The sequence below is a fragment of the Rhineura floridana genome, chromosome 4 (assembly GCF_030035675.1).
Source record: "Rhineura floridana isolate rRhiFlo1 chromosome 4, rRhiFlo1.hap2, whole genome shotgun sequence".
Lineage (NCBI taxonomy): Eukaryota > Metazoa > Chordata > Lepidosauria > Squamata > Rhineuridae > Rhineura > Rhineura floridana.
The window spans coordinates 180040887-180059566 of NC_084483.1; the positions used below are offsets into that span (position 1 = coordinate 180040887).

Genomic DNA, 18680 nt, shown 5'->3' on the forward strand with positions numbered 1-18680 from the left:
AAACTAGTGTGGAGCTTGTTTCCTCAAAAAATCAGTTTTAATCTTGTATCACAACACCACCAATACAAAAACAACAACAACCAGGTTTAGAAACAGAGTCAGAGCACATGAAAATGCAACCACAGTCAAGCATTAAGGGAGAGGGGAGCTGACAGCAATATGCATTTCTTGGTGAGACCAATGAGACTGAGTCCTTAACTTTGTAAAATATTTACTACATAAAAGTCTTCCTCTTGTAAACTTATAAAATACTTCATCAGTATGCAAGAAAAAATTCTGAATGATAGGTTCACAATACACCTTTTCAGAGAAAATAAATACTTTAGGAGTTTATTAACTCCTCCTTGAGGCTCCCTCCTTCTAGCCTTGTTCCGAGCTTTAGATGTTCCTTCCTGTTGGACAATCAAGTGAAAACATTTTAACTGGTTGCTATATAAAGGACTAATTAAGCAATTGGAAACTAATTATGGAAAGCAATTGGAACTTTTTTTACTGGTTGCTGATTTGATTTCCCCCCCAAACCCTGAAAAAGCCTCATGCTGAGCTGTACACATTGGGAAAACCAGAAATTAGGCCTGAATTACAGCCAGAAGGCCAACCAGTCAGCCAGCTAACTGTAGTGTGCACTGCAGTGTTTCTATTCCTTTCCTTTACCACCAAGTACTCAAGAAAAAGAAGAAAAAATAGCCACTATGACAAGGAGGTGCAAAACATAGCTCTGGGGGGAGGGCGGTGCACCCATTTTCTCCACTGAACCAATAGGGCTATGGGGCTGAACCGATGTTTACAAAAATGCATATATCAGGGGAAATGTGCATAAAAATGAATATATTTGTGAAAATAACATACAAAATGCATTATATTAGGAGAAATTGCTTGCAAAAATTTGCACATTAGTCAAAAGTGCAGACAAAAATGTGTTTATTAGAAGAAACTTCCACTAAAATACTAAAGGATTTTCATGAGGATTTTCATTTATTTATTTATTTAAATTGCAGATTGCTGCAGAAACCTGGAAAACTTAATTTAAGACTGGAAAAAATGAGAAACTGAGATAACCTGAATTGACAGAGCCTTCCATCCCTAGTTGGGAGTATGGTTTCCTCATTTTTAAAAAGAGGGGGGAAAGGAATTGATGTATTTGCATTTAAATTGCTTGCACAAGGTCAGAAGATGCTACCATTTTGATCATGAGTCTGTCCTGGTAATAGCAACTAAACAAAGAGGAGAAGGAAAGGGTTAAAGAGTGAAAGCCAAGAGGGTGGGGAGAAACTGTGTCCTTTTGACTTCCTGACTCAGGAAGAAAGAATTGTCACTGAAATGAAACCAAAAAGAAACAGAAATGAAATCCTGGCTGAAGTAGAATGCAATTTTCCTACCAGAACTGCCACTGATGTCTGAGAAGGAAAAGACAGGCTTGTCATATAGTAGACCAGAGCTGGGAAACCTGTGGATCTCCAGATGTTGGTGTGCTCCAAAGGCACTTCCAGATGACCTGTTTATTGAGCATTCATTCTGATTTGTTTACCAGGAGATTGGAAGGCACTGCATCGCACTTTGCAGTGCATTTCCCTTCACTTTCCTTGTTGCAAAAAGTCAAATCTTTGGGGGAAGCATGTTTGTTGCACAAGATCTCCCCCATCAACTATAATCACACAACCTGAATTTACCAGTATGTGATTGAATCCCATCCAAATAACAACAACAACAATAATAATAATACCTGCCCTTCACCACCAGGTCCCAGCTTAACAGCTTAAATTTCTGTGTTAAAAACAATTAAAACAGATTAAAAACACAAGAAGAGGGTAGGTCCTGAAAACATACACCTCAAGTGTCAAAGACCAGGGTAAAGAAATGCATCTTCAGCATTCACCAAAAACTATACACTGAAGGTGTCAGACACACCTCTGTAGGGAGGGAATTCCACCACTTGGGGGCTGCCACAGAGAACGCCTTCTTCTGGGTCACCATGCCCTGATGGTTACAAGGAAGATTGGGGACAGCAGAAGCCTGGCAGGACAGCAAAGCCTTTCCTGAGAATTCCCTAAACAACAAGTCCATTCTGAACCAAAGAGGGGGAGTTTTCTGTGTATCAAGGACAGAGAACCTTTTTTCAGCCAGCAAGCTGCATTCCTTTGTGGGGAATCTTCTACGGGCTGGGCAAATGGGGCCAAAGGCAAAAGTAGTAGAGCCATGGAGCAATGGATGGGTCTTCGACTGTTTTACAATAGGCTAGATTCCAACCATGCAAAAGTCAGGGATTTCTGCACATACGCACACATACACACCTGTCCATTCACTATCCAGGCAAGCAAGAGGCATTGTCACAGTTCAGGGGCACATTCCAGCCAGGCCAAAAGCGCTCAAGGTGGGTGCAGAGTGGGGCCAGCGAGAGGTGTGACCTGGGGAGGGGAAGTGTCCCAGGGAGAGTCTGGGGGGCCAAACAGAGAGGCCTCAAGGGCCACATTTGAACCTTGATCCTGAAGCTCCCCATTTCTGCTCTATATATATGAAATGGCTGCCATCCTTCAATCATCTGGAGAGTAGGAGAAAATACTCAATTAGAGGAGTTTTCTCTACGCAGGGTAATGCATAGAGCAGCAATGCACACAACACCCCTATAGTGGTGGCTGGTGGCTCCACGTTCAAGCACCTTGGAAAGCTCCTTGAAAGTTTGGACTAAAACTCAGGGCAGATTCCACTGCCCCACTAAGCTACCACTACACCCCTACATATATACATGCATACCTCAGAGGTCCAAGCCTGCTCTCGACATCTCCACACAGGATAGGGTGGGGTATGTAAATTGATATGCATAGATAAATGAATAGGAATGGGCACTTGACTAATGTTGTTAGACTGTATGGATGCACATCTCTTTCTTCTCACTCCCAGCAGGACTATCCCTACCACTGGGTAGAGTGAGATGGCCGCGGAAGGCACATGATACTGCGGGGAGGAAAGCAGCAATAAGGTGTTGGAGGATGGAACTGTGTTTGCTCCATGGCCTGTCTTGCAGCCCATAAGCTATAGTTCCTCTCAGGTGCAGCAGAGGCTGCTGTCCTGTTGCCAGTGTTGAAGTAAGAACCCTCTACCAGTTCATTGGGCTTCAATATATGGAATGGTTGGGCACCAGGAAGCAGGGCAGTTGCCCCAGGCCCCGCATTTTGTGGGGGGCCGTGCTTGGCGATGAGAAGCTGGGCTGTGGCAGGTTTTTTTCTCTTCAGCCGTGCAGTCTCACCAGCCGCTTCCCACTCTTGGGGAATCTCCCACTCTTCGGCTGTGTGCCTAAGCGGTTTCCCCCCCTCTGCTCATCAGCTGTGAAGCGGGTGTGCATGCGGCGCTTAGCTAGCTAATTTTAGGCCGGAGGTTTGAATCCCCTACCTGAGCGGCTTCCTTGTGCTGCCTGCCGCCTGCTCATCAGCTGTGCAGCGCGTTTACAGGCAGCGCTTGCCGACTTATTCTGGACGGGAGGTTTGAAAGAGAGAAAGAATGTGAGGGCCCCCCAACTATGCTTTTGCCCTGGGCCCTGCACATGCTAAGGACAGGCCTGTGGTTGGGGAAATCTTGTCCTGGGTTCCAGGTAGCAAAATGTTTTGGGATGACACTGACTCCCAGACAGATCTTTAGGGGGGGGAAAGCCCCAGCCGGACGTGCCTAAGCATATCCCCAAATTTAATTAATGCAGACATAAACCTCCAAAAGAGGAAGCTGCCCGATACTGAATCAAAACATCAGTCCATGTAGCTCAGTACTGTCTACACTGCAGAAAGTTTCAGAAAGGGAGTCTTTTTCCATCCCTACCTGGAGATGCTGGCATTTGAACCTGGGACCGTTGTCATGCAAAGTAGATGCTCTGCCACTTGTGCTACGGCCCATTTCCATTAAAAAATGGAAAGGGGGAAAAAAACCATGTTGGCAAATGGTCCTCAGTCAAGCGGAAGTGTTACAAAACAAGTCAGAGTCAGTTTGGGTGGAGATGGTAGTCTGTTAATCAAGTGTATAATCTGTATAGCATTTCTAAAACAGGAGAGCCTGCCAATTTTATGTGCTGCAAGCCAGGAGTTGTAATAGGGCTCATGGGCTAAAGGGAAAAGCTGGCATTCCCAGCTTGGAATGACTGAACCAAGGTTAAAAATTCCACTCCAACATCTCACCAAAAGGCCTTGCAGAAAATTTGCTATTGCATGAGAAGAGCTGGTCTGAATCAGGATCTGAATTCCAACTTGGACTGAAGCTAATCAAGCTTTTTCCGTTTGCAGTTTGATGCCAAGATTTGTTCTGAGTGAACTGTTGGTTCCTGGTTTTTATATATATGGTACTACATTTAGACGTTTGCAGATGACATTGGTAAGTCTGATTAGTTTAACTTGCCAGAAAGTTTGTTTTCTGTTTGCGCTTCACTCTTTCATTAGTTTTATTTGGGTCTCGACTTGGAATTTTGTGGTGCCTACAGAAATTCATACAAAGAGGTCGATACATTTCTCCCCCTGCTGTTGGTAAGCTCCTGAAATGATACATGTACTTGGCTCTGAATCCTTTGCTTACTTCCTCTTCCTTTTTCCTACTCCCCATGCTCCAAGCAGGCTGTCCATGCTCTTTTCTTGTCAAGAGCTTTGCAAGTTTAATCTGATTCACCAATAGGCAAAAAACCTTACAGTTTAAGAACGTACCTATAGCCAACAGATATTTCTGTCAAACTCTAAAAAGCAGGGAAATTGGGCAGCTATAGTGAGTGCAGGAGACCTGAACTCCTCTCTGAGATATTGGACTGCCCTACAAATTTGTCAGAATGCAAACAAACTTTGGGTTGGTCTTTCACAGTCCAATCCACTTCCTGTGTAGCTTGCAAGAATTTGGTAACATGTGCCTCTGAGCATATGGTGAGTGATGGCAACACCTGCCATCTCCAAAGATAATTATATTTTTGTGTTTGTTAGTGTTCTTACTTTGCTTCTTTCCTGTGTTACTAATGTTTCTACAGAGAATCTAAACTAGAAACTTTTATATCCCTCATTATTCATCCTAGAAATCTATGTCAAATTTTATTAATTTCAAAGCCTTTTTATTGGTCAATGTCATATGATGGTGAAGACAGCCTTTTGTGTTTCAAATTGGAGGTTATGTTCTATTTCTATTTTGGGTGCATTAACAGATGAATCTGAAACTGCAGTTTGATATAAAATCAGACTGATTACAATATGTTGCTACTTCAGCAATGACTCGTAGCTGTGGGAAAAAAGAGGATGCATGTTTTCAGCCTGCTATGTTTAAACCATTTCATTTAAGGCAAGGTGGGCACAGTCAATTAAAAACATAGAGCACACCTAGAATTTTGCTAGAATATATTTCACCTCCCACTGTATTATCTTGTGCAAATTGAGACACTCCTGAGGTCCACTGGAGACTATTCTGCAGAAGTTATTCCACAATTATGTTTGGAGTTTTTTTTAGTGCAAATTTTGCTCTACTTCACATATTCACAGAAATAGAAACAAAAGAGAATTATTTCCTATAGGAAACTTAACTAAAATTGCAAAGTAAATCAGACATATTTAAAGTGACCATCTGAACTATATCAACTGTCTTAATAATGTTGCTTCCGCCCTGCTAAAACAAGATCAGCACAGCACACGACTTCTTTCTATTATTTGGGCTGATTGCAGGTGTTGCCACCACTCACCATATGCTCAGAGGCACGTTACCAAAATCTTGCAAGCTACACAGGAAGTGGATTGGACTGTGAAAGACCAACCCAAAGTTTGTTTGCATTCTGACCAATTTGTAGGGCAGTCCAATATCTCAGAGAGGAGGTCAGGTCTCCTGCTCCCCTGGTGCATTCACTAGAGCTGCCCAATTTCCCTGCTTTTTAAAATTTGATAGAAATATCTGTGGGCTATAGGTACATTCTTAAACCACCAGGTTTTTTGCCTATTAGTGAATTTCCCTGCTTTTTAATCCAGGAGGTAAGAAATGGGATCCTGTGCAAGTTTGCTGAGAATGGATTGATCATTTGCATGCTTATTGAGTTCAATGGGATTTAGTCCCCTGCAATCATGCTTAGGATAGGTGAAACTGACCACAGGGGATGGGGAGGGGAGGAGAGGAGGGAGGGGAGGAAACACAGAGGGGAGGACTGGGATGGGAGCAGGCAGGACGGGCAGGCAGGAGGAGAAGGACAGGTTTGATCATTTGCATGTTTATTGAATTCAGTGTGATTTACTCCCGTGCAATCATGCTTAGGATAGGTAAAACTGACCGGAGGGGAAGGAGAGAGGGCTGGAGGGAGCAGGGAAGAAGGAAGAGGGGAGGAGAGGAGGAAGGGACAGGAGAGGGGAAGGGGGGAAAGCAGGTTTGATCATTCGCATGCTTATTGAGTTTAATGGGATTTAGTCCTATGCAATCATGGTTAGCATAGGAAAAACTGACCATGGGGGAGGAGGAGGGGAAGGGGCAAAGAGCGTATTGGAGGGGGCAAAGCAAGGGGGAGGGGAGGTTAGGTTTGGTCATTTGCATGCTTATAGAGTTCTGTGGTATTTACTTCCGTGCAATCATGCTTAAGATAGGTAAAACTGACCATGGGGAGGAGGAAGGGGAGGGGGAGGAGGGGATTGGAAGGGGATGGGGATGGGGATGGGGAGGGAGGGGCAAAGGAAGGGTAGTGAAGGGGCAAGAGGGAGGGGATAGGAGGGAGGGGATAGGAGGGAGGAGAAGGGAGGGAGGGTTTGATCATTTGCATACTTTTTGAGTTCAATGGGATTTATTTCTGTGCAATCATGTTTGAAAATGGAAATGGACTGCCTTTAAGTCAATCCCAACTTATGTTGACCCTATGAATAGGGTTTTCATGGTAAACAGTATTCAGAGGTGGTTTCTTCATTGCCTTCCTCTGAGGCTGAGAGGCAGTGACTGGCCCAAGGTCGCCCAGTGAGCTTCATGGCTGTGTGGGGATTTGAACCCTGGTCTCCCAGGTTGTAGTCCAACACTGACCTGGGGGAGGGGCAGGGAGGGGAGGGGCAGGAGATTGGGTGGGTGAGTACTGGGCAGAAGGGAAGCCCCTTTCCTTTATTTATTTATTTATTTATTATTTGATTTATATCCCATCCTTCCTCCCAGCAGTAGCCCAGGGGCGCAAACAGAAACGATAAAAACACTTTAAAGCATCATAAAAAGACCTTAAAATACATTAAAACAAAACATTAAAAACATTTTTTTAAAGCTTTAAAAACATCTTTTAAAAAAAGGCTTAAAAACATATTATTAAGGAAACCATATTAAAAGTAATTCTAACACAGACGCAGACTGGGATAGGTCTCAACTTAAAAGGCTTGTTGAAAGAGGAAAAGTCTTCAAAAGGTGCCAAAAAGATAGCACAGATAGCAAAAGGAAAACATTGTGAACAGTATCATTGCTTTTCAGTGTTTCCCCCACCTTTTTATTCTACAGCAGGCACATGTAGCCTCCCACCCAAATTTAAACCAAAGCTGTCCCTGGCCACATCCACACCAGGCCTTTATTTCACTTTGGACAGTCATGGGTTCTCTCAAAGAATCCTGGGAAGTGTAGTTAGTGAAGGGTGCTGAGAGTTGCTAGGAGACACCTTGTTCCCCTCACAGACCTTCAATCAGAGTGGCTGACTGTTAAACCAGTCTGGCCACTCAAGCTCTGTCAGTGGAACAGCAGTCTCCTCTCAGCACCCTTCACAAACTACACTTCCCAGGAATATCTGAGGGAAGCCATGACTGTCTCAAGTGAAATCAAAGTCTGGTGTGGGTGTGGCCCCCTGATTAGCCAAGCCCAGCAGCTGTGAGTCTGGCTTTTAGAACACTGACAGTTGGTTCTTACTGAGCATGCCTGGGCTTATCATAGGGTCCCAGCCAAAATTTATTAAATTAATTAAAAATCAGCCAGGTATTTTTTAAACTTTTAAACTGCAGAAGATGAAGGTCAGAGTATGGGGCAAGGTCAGTATTAGGATTACAGGTACTCTGTGAACATGGCTAATTTTTAATGAATTTCAACAGATTATGAGAACTCTGGCAGAAAAAAGTCCAAAAGGGCTCTGGAGTTTTTTCCTCTCTTTTTAGACTTTGAACTCTCAATTCTCTCTGACTGTTTTGTGTATCATCATGAAAATGGAGAGTGTTGTTAAGCAGCGTTTCTGAGTTCAGGACTATAAGTTTTGTAAGGTTTTGTTTTGAAATGAGCTTATGGGAAGCATCAGAATGGCATGGGGGAATTTTCAATTTAGCATTGTGGAATGTGAAAAATCCACGCTGGCTATAGTATACAGCCACTCTCGTGGCTGTATAATTAAACATTCATTAAGAACTTTTTAAAAAATTCAGTTTTTATAAAACCTGAAAAACTGTTTCTACGATGTCACAAAGACAAGCCAATCAACACTGTGTGAACCAGCTTCTGCTGAAAAAACAAGGAAAACTGATCACTCAAGAGCTCAATCCTGTAGGCAAGATTGTACATGCGACCAAGACAGGGTGAAGTTGACTCTACAGCAGCTTGACCTCTGCCATTATGCATGCCTGTATGTACCCTTTATCATCCATTGCCCTAACAGGACTGTTTTTTAGAACAGTTTCTATTCATACCATATAAAATGTATAAAAAATAGGGCTGTGCACAGCGCCCCAGTCCAGGCCAACCATGGGATACCCCCTGCCCTGGATCCAGCCCCAAATCAATTAGGGGGTGGGGCTAATATTTAATTAGAGTTTTTAAAACTCTAATTGGGAGGGGGTGAGGAAAAGAAAGAGAGCTGTGGTGCCGCCACCCCTTTTAATGGAGAACTGGAGGGTTCAGTCCTTCTGGGTGCTGCTTCCCAAGCAGGAGGAAAGGAGCACCCTGCAGCCCACAGGATTGAATCCTCTGCTGACCAGCTGATGAGTAGAGGATTCAATCCTGTTGGGATCTCCTGCAGCGCCTTCCCTGTTGAGAACATGCTGGTGAAGCAGATACCTACCCTTCCAACACAATGTCCCCCCCCAACAACCCCAGATCGCTCTGGCTGGCCCAACCTGGAGTGTTCTGGGGCTGGATTCCCCCCCCCTCAAACTGGTTCAATTTGGTTCAGGCTTCAGCCAAATCAGGTGCATGGCCCTAATAAAAACTATTGCAAGGGGGCATGATATAATCTGCAGTATGTGACAGCCATCAATCAAAAGCTATAAAATGATTCAGTTGGTACATTGCAAAAAGGAGCCTGTTCCTGCACCCACTACATGTAAATTCTACATATACTGGATCAAGGTATGTATGTATGTATATATGTATTTATTTATTTATTTTATTCACATCCCACCCTTCCTCCTAGAAGGAGCCCAGGGCGGCAAACAAAAACACTAAAAACGTTCTACAACATCTTAAAAACAAAATACTTTAAAACATCTTTAAACATCTTTAAACACATATTCAAACAAAATATCTTCAAAACATCTTTTTTTAAAAAAACTTGAAAAACATCTTTAAAAACAAATTCTAAAACGGGCGCAGACTGGGATAAGGTCTCAAAAGGCTTGTTGAGAGAGGAAGGTCTTTGGTATGCACCAAACAGATAACACAAGATTTATTTATATTTATTTATTTATTTGTTCCATTTTTAAACCGCCCATAGCGAATAGCTCTCTGGGCGGTGTACAAAAAGATTAAAATACAAAATATCATAATAAAAACAGCCGAACAATAATAAACACAAACAGAAACCACAGAAATATAAAAGTAAACACATTAAAATGCCTGAGAGCATAGCCAGGTCTTAACCTGGTGCCGAAAAGATAGCAGCGTAGGCGCCAGGTGTATTTCTTCGGGGAGGCTATTCCACAGTTCAGGGGCCACTACAGAAAAGGCCCTAGATCGTGTAACTGTCCTCCGGGCTTCCTGATGTGTTGGTACCCGGAGGAGGGCCTTAGCTGCTGAGCGAAGTGACCGGGTAGGTTCATAGTGGGAGAGGCGTTCCACAAGATATTGCGGTCCCACGCCGTGTAAGGCTTTATAGGTCATGACCAGCACCTTGAATCTGGCTCGGAAACAGATGGGTAGCCAGTGCAAATGGGCCAGAACAGGTGTTATATGTGCTGACCGGCTGGTCCTTGTCAGCAGTCTGGCTGCTGCATTTTGCACTAGCTGAAGTTTCCAAACTGTCTTCAGGGGCAGCCCAACATAGAGCGCATTACAGTAATCCAACCTAGAAGTTACCAGAGCATGAACAACTGAGGCGAGGTCATCTCTGTCAAGATAGGGGCATAGCTGGGCTACCAACCAAAGGTGGTAGAACGCATTCCTTGCCACCGAGGCCACTTGCGCCTCAAGAGACAAGGAAGGATCGAAAAGCACCCCCAGACTACGAACCTGTTCCTTCAAGGGGAGTGTAACCCCATCTAGAACAGGGTAAACATCCACTATCTGAACAGGGAAGGCATTCACCAACAGTGTCTCGGTCTTGTCTGGATTGAGTCTCAGTTTATTAGCTCTCATCCAGTCCATTATCGCGGTCAGGCAGTGGTTCAGCACATCCACAGACTCACCTGTACAGGATGAAAAGGAGAAATAGAGCTGCGTGTCATCAGCGTACTGGTGGCAACGCACTCCAAAACTCCTGATGACAGCACCCAGCGGCTGCATGTAGATGTTAAAAAGCATGGGGGACAAAACCGACCCCTGAGGAACTCCACAATGGAGAGTCCAAGGTGTCGAGCAATGTTCCCCAAGTACTACCTTCTGGTGACGATCCGCCAAGTAGGAGCAGAACCACTGCCAAGCAGTGCCTCCAACTCCCAACTCCGCGAGTCTCCCCAGAAGGATACCATGGTCGATGGTATCAAACGCCGCTGAGAGATCAAGGAGAATCAACAGAGTCACACTCCCTCTGTCCCTCTCCCAACAAAGGTCATCATACAGGGCGACCAAGGCTGTTTCAGTGCCAAAACCAGGCCTAAAACCGGATTGAAACGGATCCAGATAATCGGTCTCATCCAAGAGCGCCTGGAGCTGACCGGCAACCACCCGCTCTAGAACCTTGCCCAAAAAGGGGACATTCGCCACCGGTCTATAGTTGTTCAGGTCATCTGGGTCTAGATGGTGCCTGTCTAATATTTAAGGGGAGGGAATTGCAAAGTGTCGGTGCCACAACACTAAAAGTCCTCTTTAGTGGTATGAAAGGTATGAAAAGTACTTAAATCATTCAATTCATTCCTTTGCTACTCTTGCCCCTTCCTCTTCCACTGACCTATTTATCATTATGAAACTCTGTGCATTGATGGAGCTGTATAAGTAACAAATAATGAACAATAATGATAAAAGTAAAAGCAGTGGCAGATTTATCCCCAAGTACAATCATTACAACTAGACCAGGGATAGGGAACCTTTCTCATTCTGAGGGCTACATTGTCTTCCAGGCAAACCTTTTGGAAGCTGCATGCCAGTGGTGGGAGTTGCCAGAGGCAAAATTGGGTGGAGCAATAAATGTTAATTTTATCTGTGCACAGTAAGATAGAGTTTGTTTGTTACACATACCTCTCTCTATTCTCCCTCCAGGCAAGTGAGAGGCATTACCAGAGTTCAAGGACAAATTTCAGTTTAGCAAAAACACTTAAGGAGGGTATGTAGCAAGACTTGTGAGGGGTGTGGCCTCAGGGGGGGGTTCCTAGAGCCAGACAGAGAAGCCCAGAGAAGCCCCACCCCCTGAGCTAGACAGAAGTCGAATCAACTTTTCAAACTCTCTCCATTTGGAACTATCTATCATTAACTAGTACATTCTATAGAGTTTATATTTTGATTTCATATATTCACATGTATTTGGACTGCAGGTATGGATAGGCAAACTTATCAGTTCTGATTTCTCTCCATTTCTCACTTTTACAATCTTAAGTTCAATTCTCCACATTTCCACTTCAGCAATGTTCCCTGCAATAATGTGCTTGTGTATTTTATTTTCACTAACATATGCATGTTTATGCATAATCCATCCCAGTATACACATTTCTGTGCACATTACTTGGCTGGAGAACCGTACTGCAAAATCCAGAGAAGTGCAAATTTGGAAGGATGGCTGTGTTTCAGTTCACACATTTTTTTTTTTGGAAAGTGTAAATTAAGTAGGTTTTCCTTTACAAGCAAACTCAATTTAATGACTCCCCCTTCCCTCATTGCCAGACAACAGAGGCTTTAGAATGGGCTGCAAGTTGATTGGATGCACAAAGAACTTGAACAGTTCAAGCAGCAAGGAAAAAGGATAGCATGTGAGTTCTGTCACGTTTGTGTTACAATGCATTATTTGCAAAAGGCAAAGAAAACCAGGGAAGAGGAATGTGCCTGGATTTCAAATGGTGTTACACTTTGAGGTTTTCGCTGAGCTTACTCAGGAGGCTGCCAGATCATGTTGGCAAGAGGTCCTAATTCAACACAGCTTCAGTTTCTCTTTGCTCCAGGTGGCAAGTGTTCTGCCACCCATAAGTCATTCTTTGGCATACGCGGAAGATGTTTGTTCACTGGCTCTGGGAAAATTGAGCAACATTGTACTTGGCCAACGCTACGTGTTGGAACGCTTACATCATTATATCAAAAAGTAGTAAAAGTGCTCACCAAATGATGGCAATGTGTATGGTGGGGTGGGGAACCATTTTTTCAGCTCAAGGTCTGCACTGCATTCCCTTCCGATTACCCTTCTAGGAGCCACATCCCAGTGGTGGGACGGGGGACAGAGGCAAATGTGGGTGGGTACAGTAGGTGAGTTCTCCCCATGCTCTATACACCTCCCTCCAAGCAAGCAAGAATCATCAAGGACATGTTCCAGTCAGGCAAAATCACTTGGAGTGCAAAGCAGTAGTAGTGACAGATATGGCCTCAGGAGAGTTCCAGGGTCCACATAGAGAGGCACGGGGGCCACATACCCCTCCCCTGGCCTGACATTTCCCACCTTCGGGCATGGGAATGTGTCTATAAATATGGGTTGCAGCCAAGTTGTTATCCTAAAGTGTATTTATATGCTGCTTTCCCTAATGATGCTCAAAGTGGCTCATAACAACAGTAAACAAATCATCAATATTACAGACACAATCAACCGTAGTCATAAACCATCAATATTATATGCAGAGTAAAAATGTAGTCATACATTTCATTAATATAGCCACATAAGCCACACAGAGCCACATAAGCAAGCTTAACAAAAAAAATCACATTAAAATTTCCCTAAAGATATGGGGGGAAACCATTCTAGGCACCTGCAGTAGCAGAAGAAGCCTGTTGTAGCTGGCATTGGTCAGGACCTGCCCTCCCAGGCCAAAAGGAAGTGATCCAGACAGAGGGACAAGGATCAGGTTGTGCAGGACTGACAGCTAGACAGTCTCTAGCCACAACACTTCCCCCAAGGAGCTTCCAGTGGCATATAAGATTCCCCCCATTTTATCCTCACAACAATCCTGTGAGGTAGGTTAGGCTAAGAGATAGTGATAGATCCAAGGGGCCTTTGATCCACCCTCTGCTCTTTCTCAAGCAAGCAAATACAGGAAGCAAAAGGACTTGTTGGTTGAAAAGAAACTTAACCCCAAAAGTCGTTGCATGGTGGGAATCACTGACTATTCTAAAGGGATCATTTTAATGTTCATGCAGATTCAGTACCCCAGCACTTCATCATCAAAAACACTGGAACAGAGACAGGAGCCGCTGCCAGAGGGCTTGAAGCCAGCAGCCAATGCTACCGTGGCCATCTCCCCCAGCATGGTGGAGGAGAAGGCGAGGAGGGGCACCTGGAGGAGTCCGACACGACACCTGGTGTGAGGAGCTGCCTGCCGCCTGCCACACCTTGCCACACACAAGGTTGCCAGTCCTCCCGCATGCCTGCAGTCGCCGCATTATGGAGCCTGGTACAGACGGGTGGGGCACCAAGTGACGGAGTGGGGATGCTGAGGGGTGCTGCCGTGTCGTGTATTGCGGGGAGCGTTTGTGCGAGCTCTGGGTGCTCTGTTTCATCAGGGACTCGACTGAGGCACTGCCTTGTCCAGCATCTTGCCTTTCTGAAGTGTCCATCTGGCTGCTTTTGGGGGGAGCCTACAAGCAATAGCCTTCTCCCACTGTGGGTTCTCTCCAGCCACCGGTGCCTGGAATTAGTCTGCCTCTGAACATGGAGTCTTCATATAACAACAGCAGCCATCAGCAGAGACTCTTAACATCAATGCTAGAGTGAAAAAAACACACGGTTTTCTTATGCTTTTGTATTGCACTGTTATGTTATTAATATTGAAATGTTATGTTATTAATTTAATATGTTTTAATTGATTGATAGCTTGTTTTATGATGCTTTATGATGACTTTAAATGTGATAATGTTTAGGTAATCAATAGGAGTTATTGTTGGATTGTTATGTTTTGAAATGATTTGAAATGATTGTTAGGTTTTTGAATTGATTGCTATTGATGTCGTCATTTGCATTTTTGTAAGCCACTGAGCATATTTGTATGGAAAAATGGCATATACATTCAAGTAATAAATAAATAAACATCATCATAGTTGTTGTTTAATTAAATATGTACGGCCACTCATATAAATGGGGAGGGGTTTAGGATTAGGCAGAGGTACCTCTCCACCTTGATCCGCCTCCACCCCACCCCCAGAAGGCCCTGTTTTGGGGCCTAAGTCCAGCTATGGTGGGCAAGACACCACTGGCAGTAGAGCAATGCTTGCTTAGCTTTCCTCTCTAGCCAGCAGATCTGGGGGTTAGTGTTGTTCAGTCGTCTCCAGTAGGGAAAGTTGTGTGTTGTTGTTTTTATCTATGTTTGCTGTTTTAATTGTTGTATTTTTAAACACTATATAATTGTTCTTACTTTGGAAGCCTAGAGAATGTTCTTGATCGGTGGCTATATCATCATCATCATCATCAATCATTACTATTATTTAATTTATATACCGCTTAATTGCCAGTGTAGCTTCTAACAATACCAACGATGATTATAGTCATGACGCACTGGTAAACAGAATGTGCATGAAAATTAAAATGATCTCTTTAAAAATAAATAGTCCCACCATGCAAAGACTTTGCAGGTTTCATTTCTTTTCACCCACAGAGTCCTTTTGCTTCCTATATTTGCTTGCTTGGGAAAGAGCAAAGGGCTGTTATGCAAAGAACCAAAGAAGCTGGAAAAAAAACCCAAAGGTTTCAATGAGGGTGCCATGGTTTTAGCCTTCTGTTTGTGTGTTCCCAATAGGTGTATTTAAATGTAAATGCTACCCTTTCACCCTCCAAGCCACCTATTCTTAGAGCAGCAGAAAGAGAGCATTCATGGTATAATGTCTTTATGAGATCTCATACTTCATTTCTCGTGTGAACCAGGTCACTTTATAAGGCATTTCTGCAAGATTTTTTAAAAAGGGAGAAAAGAATAATAACAACATTGGTCTACTTACTCAAGATCACGATTGCATTGTCCACTTAAGATGAACTGGGTTCAAAAGGGTTTGGGGAGTTTTAGTTTCTAAAAACATCTAGTTGTTTTGCTAGAACTGACGCTGCAAAAGTTTATGAAATATGAGATTTGATTTAACTCTCCTGATTGTGCAGTTAAGGAAACCTGATACAAATTGCCACCATCATCGAGTCTGGAAAGCCCTGTGTTCTCAGGAAGAAGAGAGAAGATCAAATCTGAGAAAAGCACGTTAGTGGAGAATACCCTGCAACTCAAGTCTTTTCTTTCTTTTTTTCTTTCTTTCTACTTAAAAAACATACTCCAGGATCCCAAGAACCATGCAACTAGTTCTGCACAATCCCAAGGGGAGGCTGTGTTTGAGTTTCTCATACAATACACATGCACACACACATCTCCATGGCACATAACTTTTGAAACAGTTACAAAATGTGATATTTTAGCCCACCCTGGGCTCCTGCTAGGAAGAAGGGTGGGAGATTAGATAGATAGATAGATAGATAGATAGATAGATAGATAGATAGATAGATAGATAGATAGATAGATAGATAGATAGATAGATAGATAGATAGATAGATAGATAGATAGATAGATAGATAGATAGATAGATAGATAGATAGCGTCTGAGCCTTTGGGCAACTCCAAAGGAGTTCTTTGGATTCCAGCCACACACTTCTAGTTCTACACTACCCAAAGCCATTCAATCCAATCCACCCATTCTAAGCCACAAGAGAGGACCATCATGCTACCACTATGGAAGGGGAAGGGCCATAGCTCTGTAGTAGAGCATCTGCTTTGTATACAAAAGGCCCCAGGTTCACTCCACAGTATTTCCAGGTAGGGCTGGGAGAGACCCCTGCCAGTCAGTGAAGACAATACTGAGCTAGATGGACAAATGGTCTCAGTATAAGGCAACTTCCTATGTTCTTAAATGTAAGCTAGACCACAGCAGGGGCGTCACAACTGGGGTGCAGAGGGTGCGGACCGCACCTGGGTGACACCCTGAGGGGAGTGACACCCAGAGCCGCCCCACCCCCTGCCGTTGCCCGGCAAGGCTGCGCCCTCCTCGGAGGCAGGCGGGCGAGATCGGGAGCAGCGTCAGTGGGGCAAGGGAGGCGCGCCGGCGTTCCCAGGCCTTCTCCGGCTGGGTGCCCCTCCAGCGCGTGCCCTCCCAGGGGCATGGACGGGGGTGGCTGGCCTCGAGCACATGCGCACCCCCCCCGCACTCCTGCTAGTGACGCCGCTGGACCACAGAGAGTGAGACGTGTGTACTCAGAGCAAAACTTCAGGCATATCAAACAAGTAAGTCAAGTTAGTCAAAACCTTTATATTTAAGGAGGCTTTGGGGTTGAGAGATAGCTGTTTTATTGTTTAACTGTATTGGTTTTCATCTGCTGAATCGCTATAGCAGAAGGCAAATCGGAAAAGCAGCTGGAATCAATCTGCACTACAGTCACTACCCCTCCACACAATTTTACAGATGAAAATAGGGACACTCTTGGGTATGAGTGGGTGGGGCTAGGGGTGGAGCCTAGCAGTGTAATGCCATGGCCTAGTGGTCAACAACTGGCCAATGCAATCCCATCCAAAAAGCACCACAAGTCTAACACTGGAACTAAAAGTACATGCAACGCAAGTGCATGACAATGTGTTACTTAACCACTGAGGCAAACCTCACACCAAATCAAATACATTTAATACACCTATTTACACTATTTCATTTCTACCAGTTAGAGGACACTGGTCCCCTTTTATAACTGAGGTACTCCAAGGCAAGAATCAGGGTGTTTGGAGGGTGGTTCTGAAAAGAATGGCAGTCCCAGAAAAAAATAGATCATTGGAAGGTAAAGACTCGTGACACCTTGGAACCCAGACATTTCTCACACCCTAGGGCTAAAAGATTTCCCTGACTCTGTAGGCTAAGGGTGTCAAAATCAAAATTTCCACTCAGCAAATTGACAGATCGGTGTATTTCTGATCCATGTCAGTTTTGCAGTTTTGTCTATTTCTGGTCCATGGCATTCATAAATATGTTCCTTTCCTTCTCTGTATTAATCTGTAAATTCCTTTTTTAAATCCACACAAAAATTCTTATTTAAATGCACATTTCAGTTTGCATTTTTAATGCGTTTTGTCACAAAGTATGCATTTCTAAATGATTTTTCTCTCAAACAGTAGCTGTGCATGTAGTGGAACAGAGCCACAGTGCACCCTTTTGACACCAGTGCTGCTACAATTTACCTGAATGGGACTAGGGCAGGGGGCGTTGGGACCACATGATTGCAGCTGCAGGACAGTCGGTTGGTGGTGACACTGCCACAGGTGCAACCACGCAGCCCCACCCCAGTCCTGTCCAGGTAAGTAGTAGTATCAGGAGGGTGGATTAACAGCTCTGCCCCGCCATATACACCGCTACTGCAGTCAAAGTATATGACTTCTGAAGCTTAGAACTGCATCACAAAATTCAGAAAAGTGCAAAATCCAAAGGATAACTGCAGTCCAATCTATACATTAGTCCAGCCTTTCCCAACCAGTGTGCCTCCAGATGTTGTTGGACCACAACTCCCATCAGCCTCAGCCAGCATTGCCAATGGCTGAGGCTGATGGGAGTTGTGGTCCAACAACATCTGGAGGCACACTGGTTGGGAAAGGCTGCATTAGTCCAAGGGGGGCAGATTAGGTCAGTTCATATAGGCAGTGGTGGCTGGTGCCCTTTAGGACTGGTGGGGCAGAAGGCAGGGAGCCTAACAGTAGTTGGAGCCAGAGCCACTGACACACAGAGCCAATTACTTCTGAGTTCTTCAAAGGCAATATGGAGACTGAGGAGGAAGCTGATAGCCAGTGTTGCCCCCCTGGACTGGTTGTCAATAAGAAGGAAGGCAGATGAGGGCAGGCTGAGGATGGTGGGACAGTGTCCCACACCCATTTGCCTCTACAGACAGATGTGGGGAACATTTGACCCTCCAGGCGCTACTGAACTACAATTCCCATCATCCCTGGCCATTGGTGATAGTGAAAGGAGCCAATAGTAGGACCAGTGGTTGTTTTCTAAAATATTTCCCTTACCATTACTCCACTTTGTAACATCTTTGCCAGAACTCTTAACCACACCCTTGATTCCCTCTTTCCCCACCTTTAGGCCAATGGCTTCCAATTCCCATTCATTTAAGCTCACATCCCAAATGCCTCTAACTGATGTTCAAAACCCTCTCTCATGTCAAAGCAGCTGCTCCTCCCTCATTCTGC

General features: G+C 44.3%; 1 protein-coding gene across 1 annotated transcript in view; it reads left to right on the forward strand.

The window, feature by feature from the left end:
* The window catches only part of LOC133384209 (uncharacterized), a 35707-nt gene extending 21251 nt beyond the window's left edge, over positions 1–14456 (forward strand). The window contains exons 2-3 of the mRNA XM_061626124.1: positions 4419–4502; positions 13627–14456. Coding sequence (XP_061482108.1) covers positions 4419–4502; positions 13627–14135 — 593 coding nt within the window. The 3' untranslated portion in view covers positions 14136–14456. The remainder of the gene's footprint in view (positions 1–4418; positions 4503–13626) is intronic.
* Positions 14457–18680: the final 4224 nt, after the last annotated feature.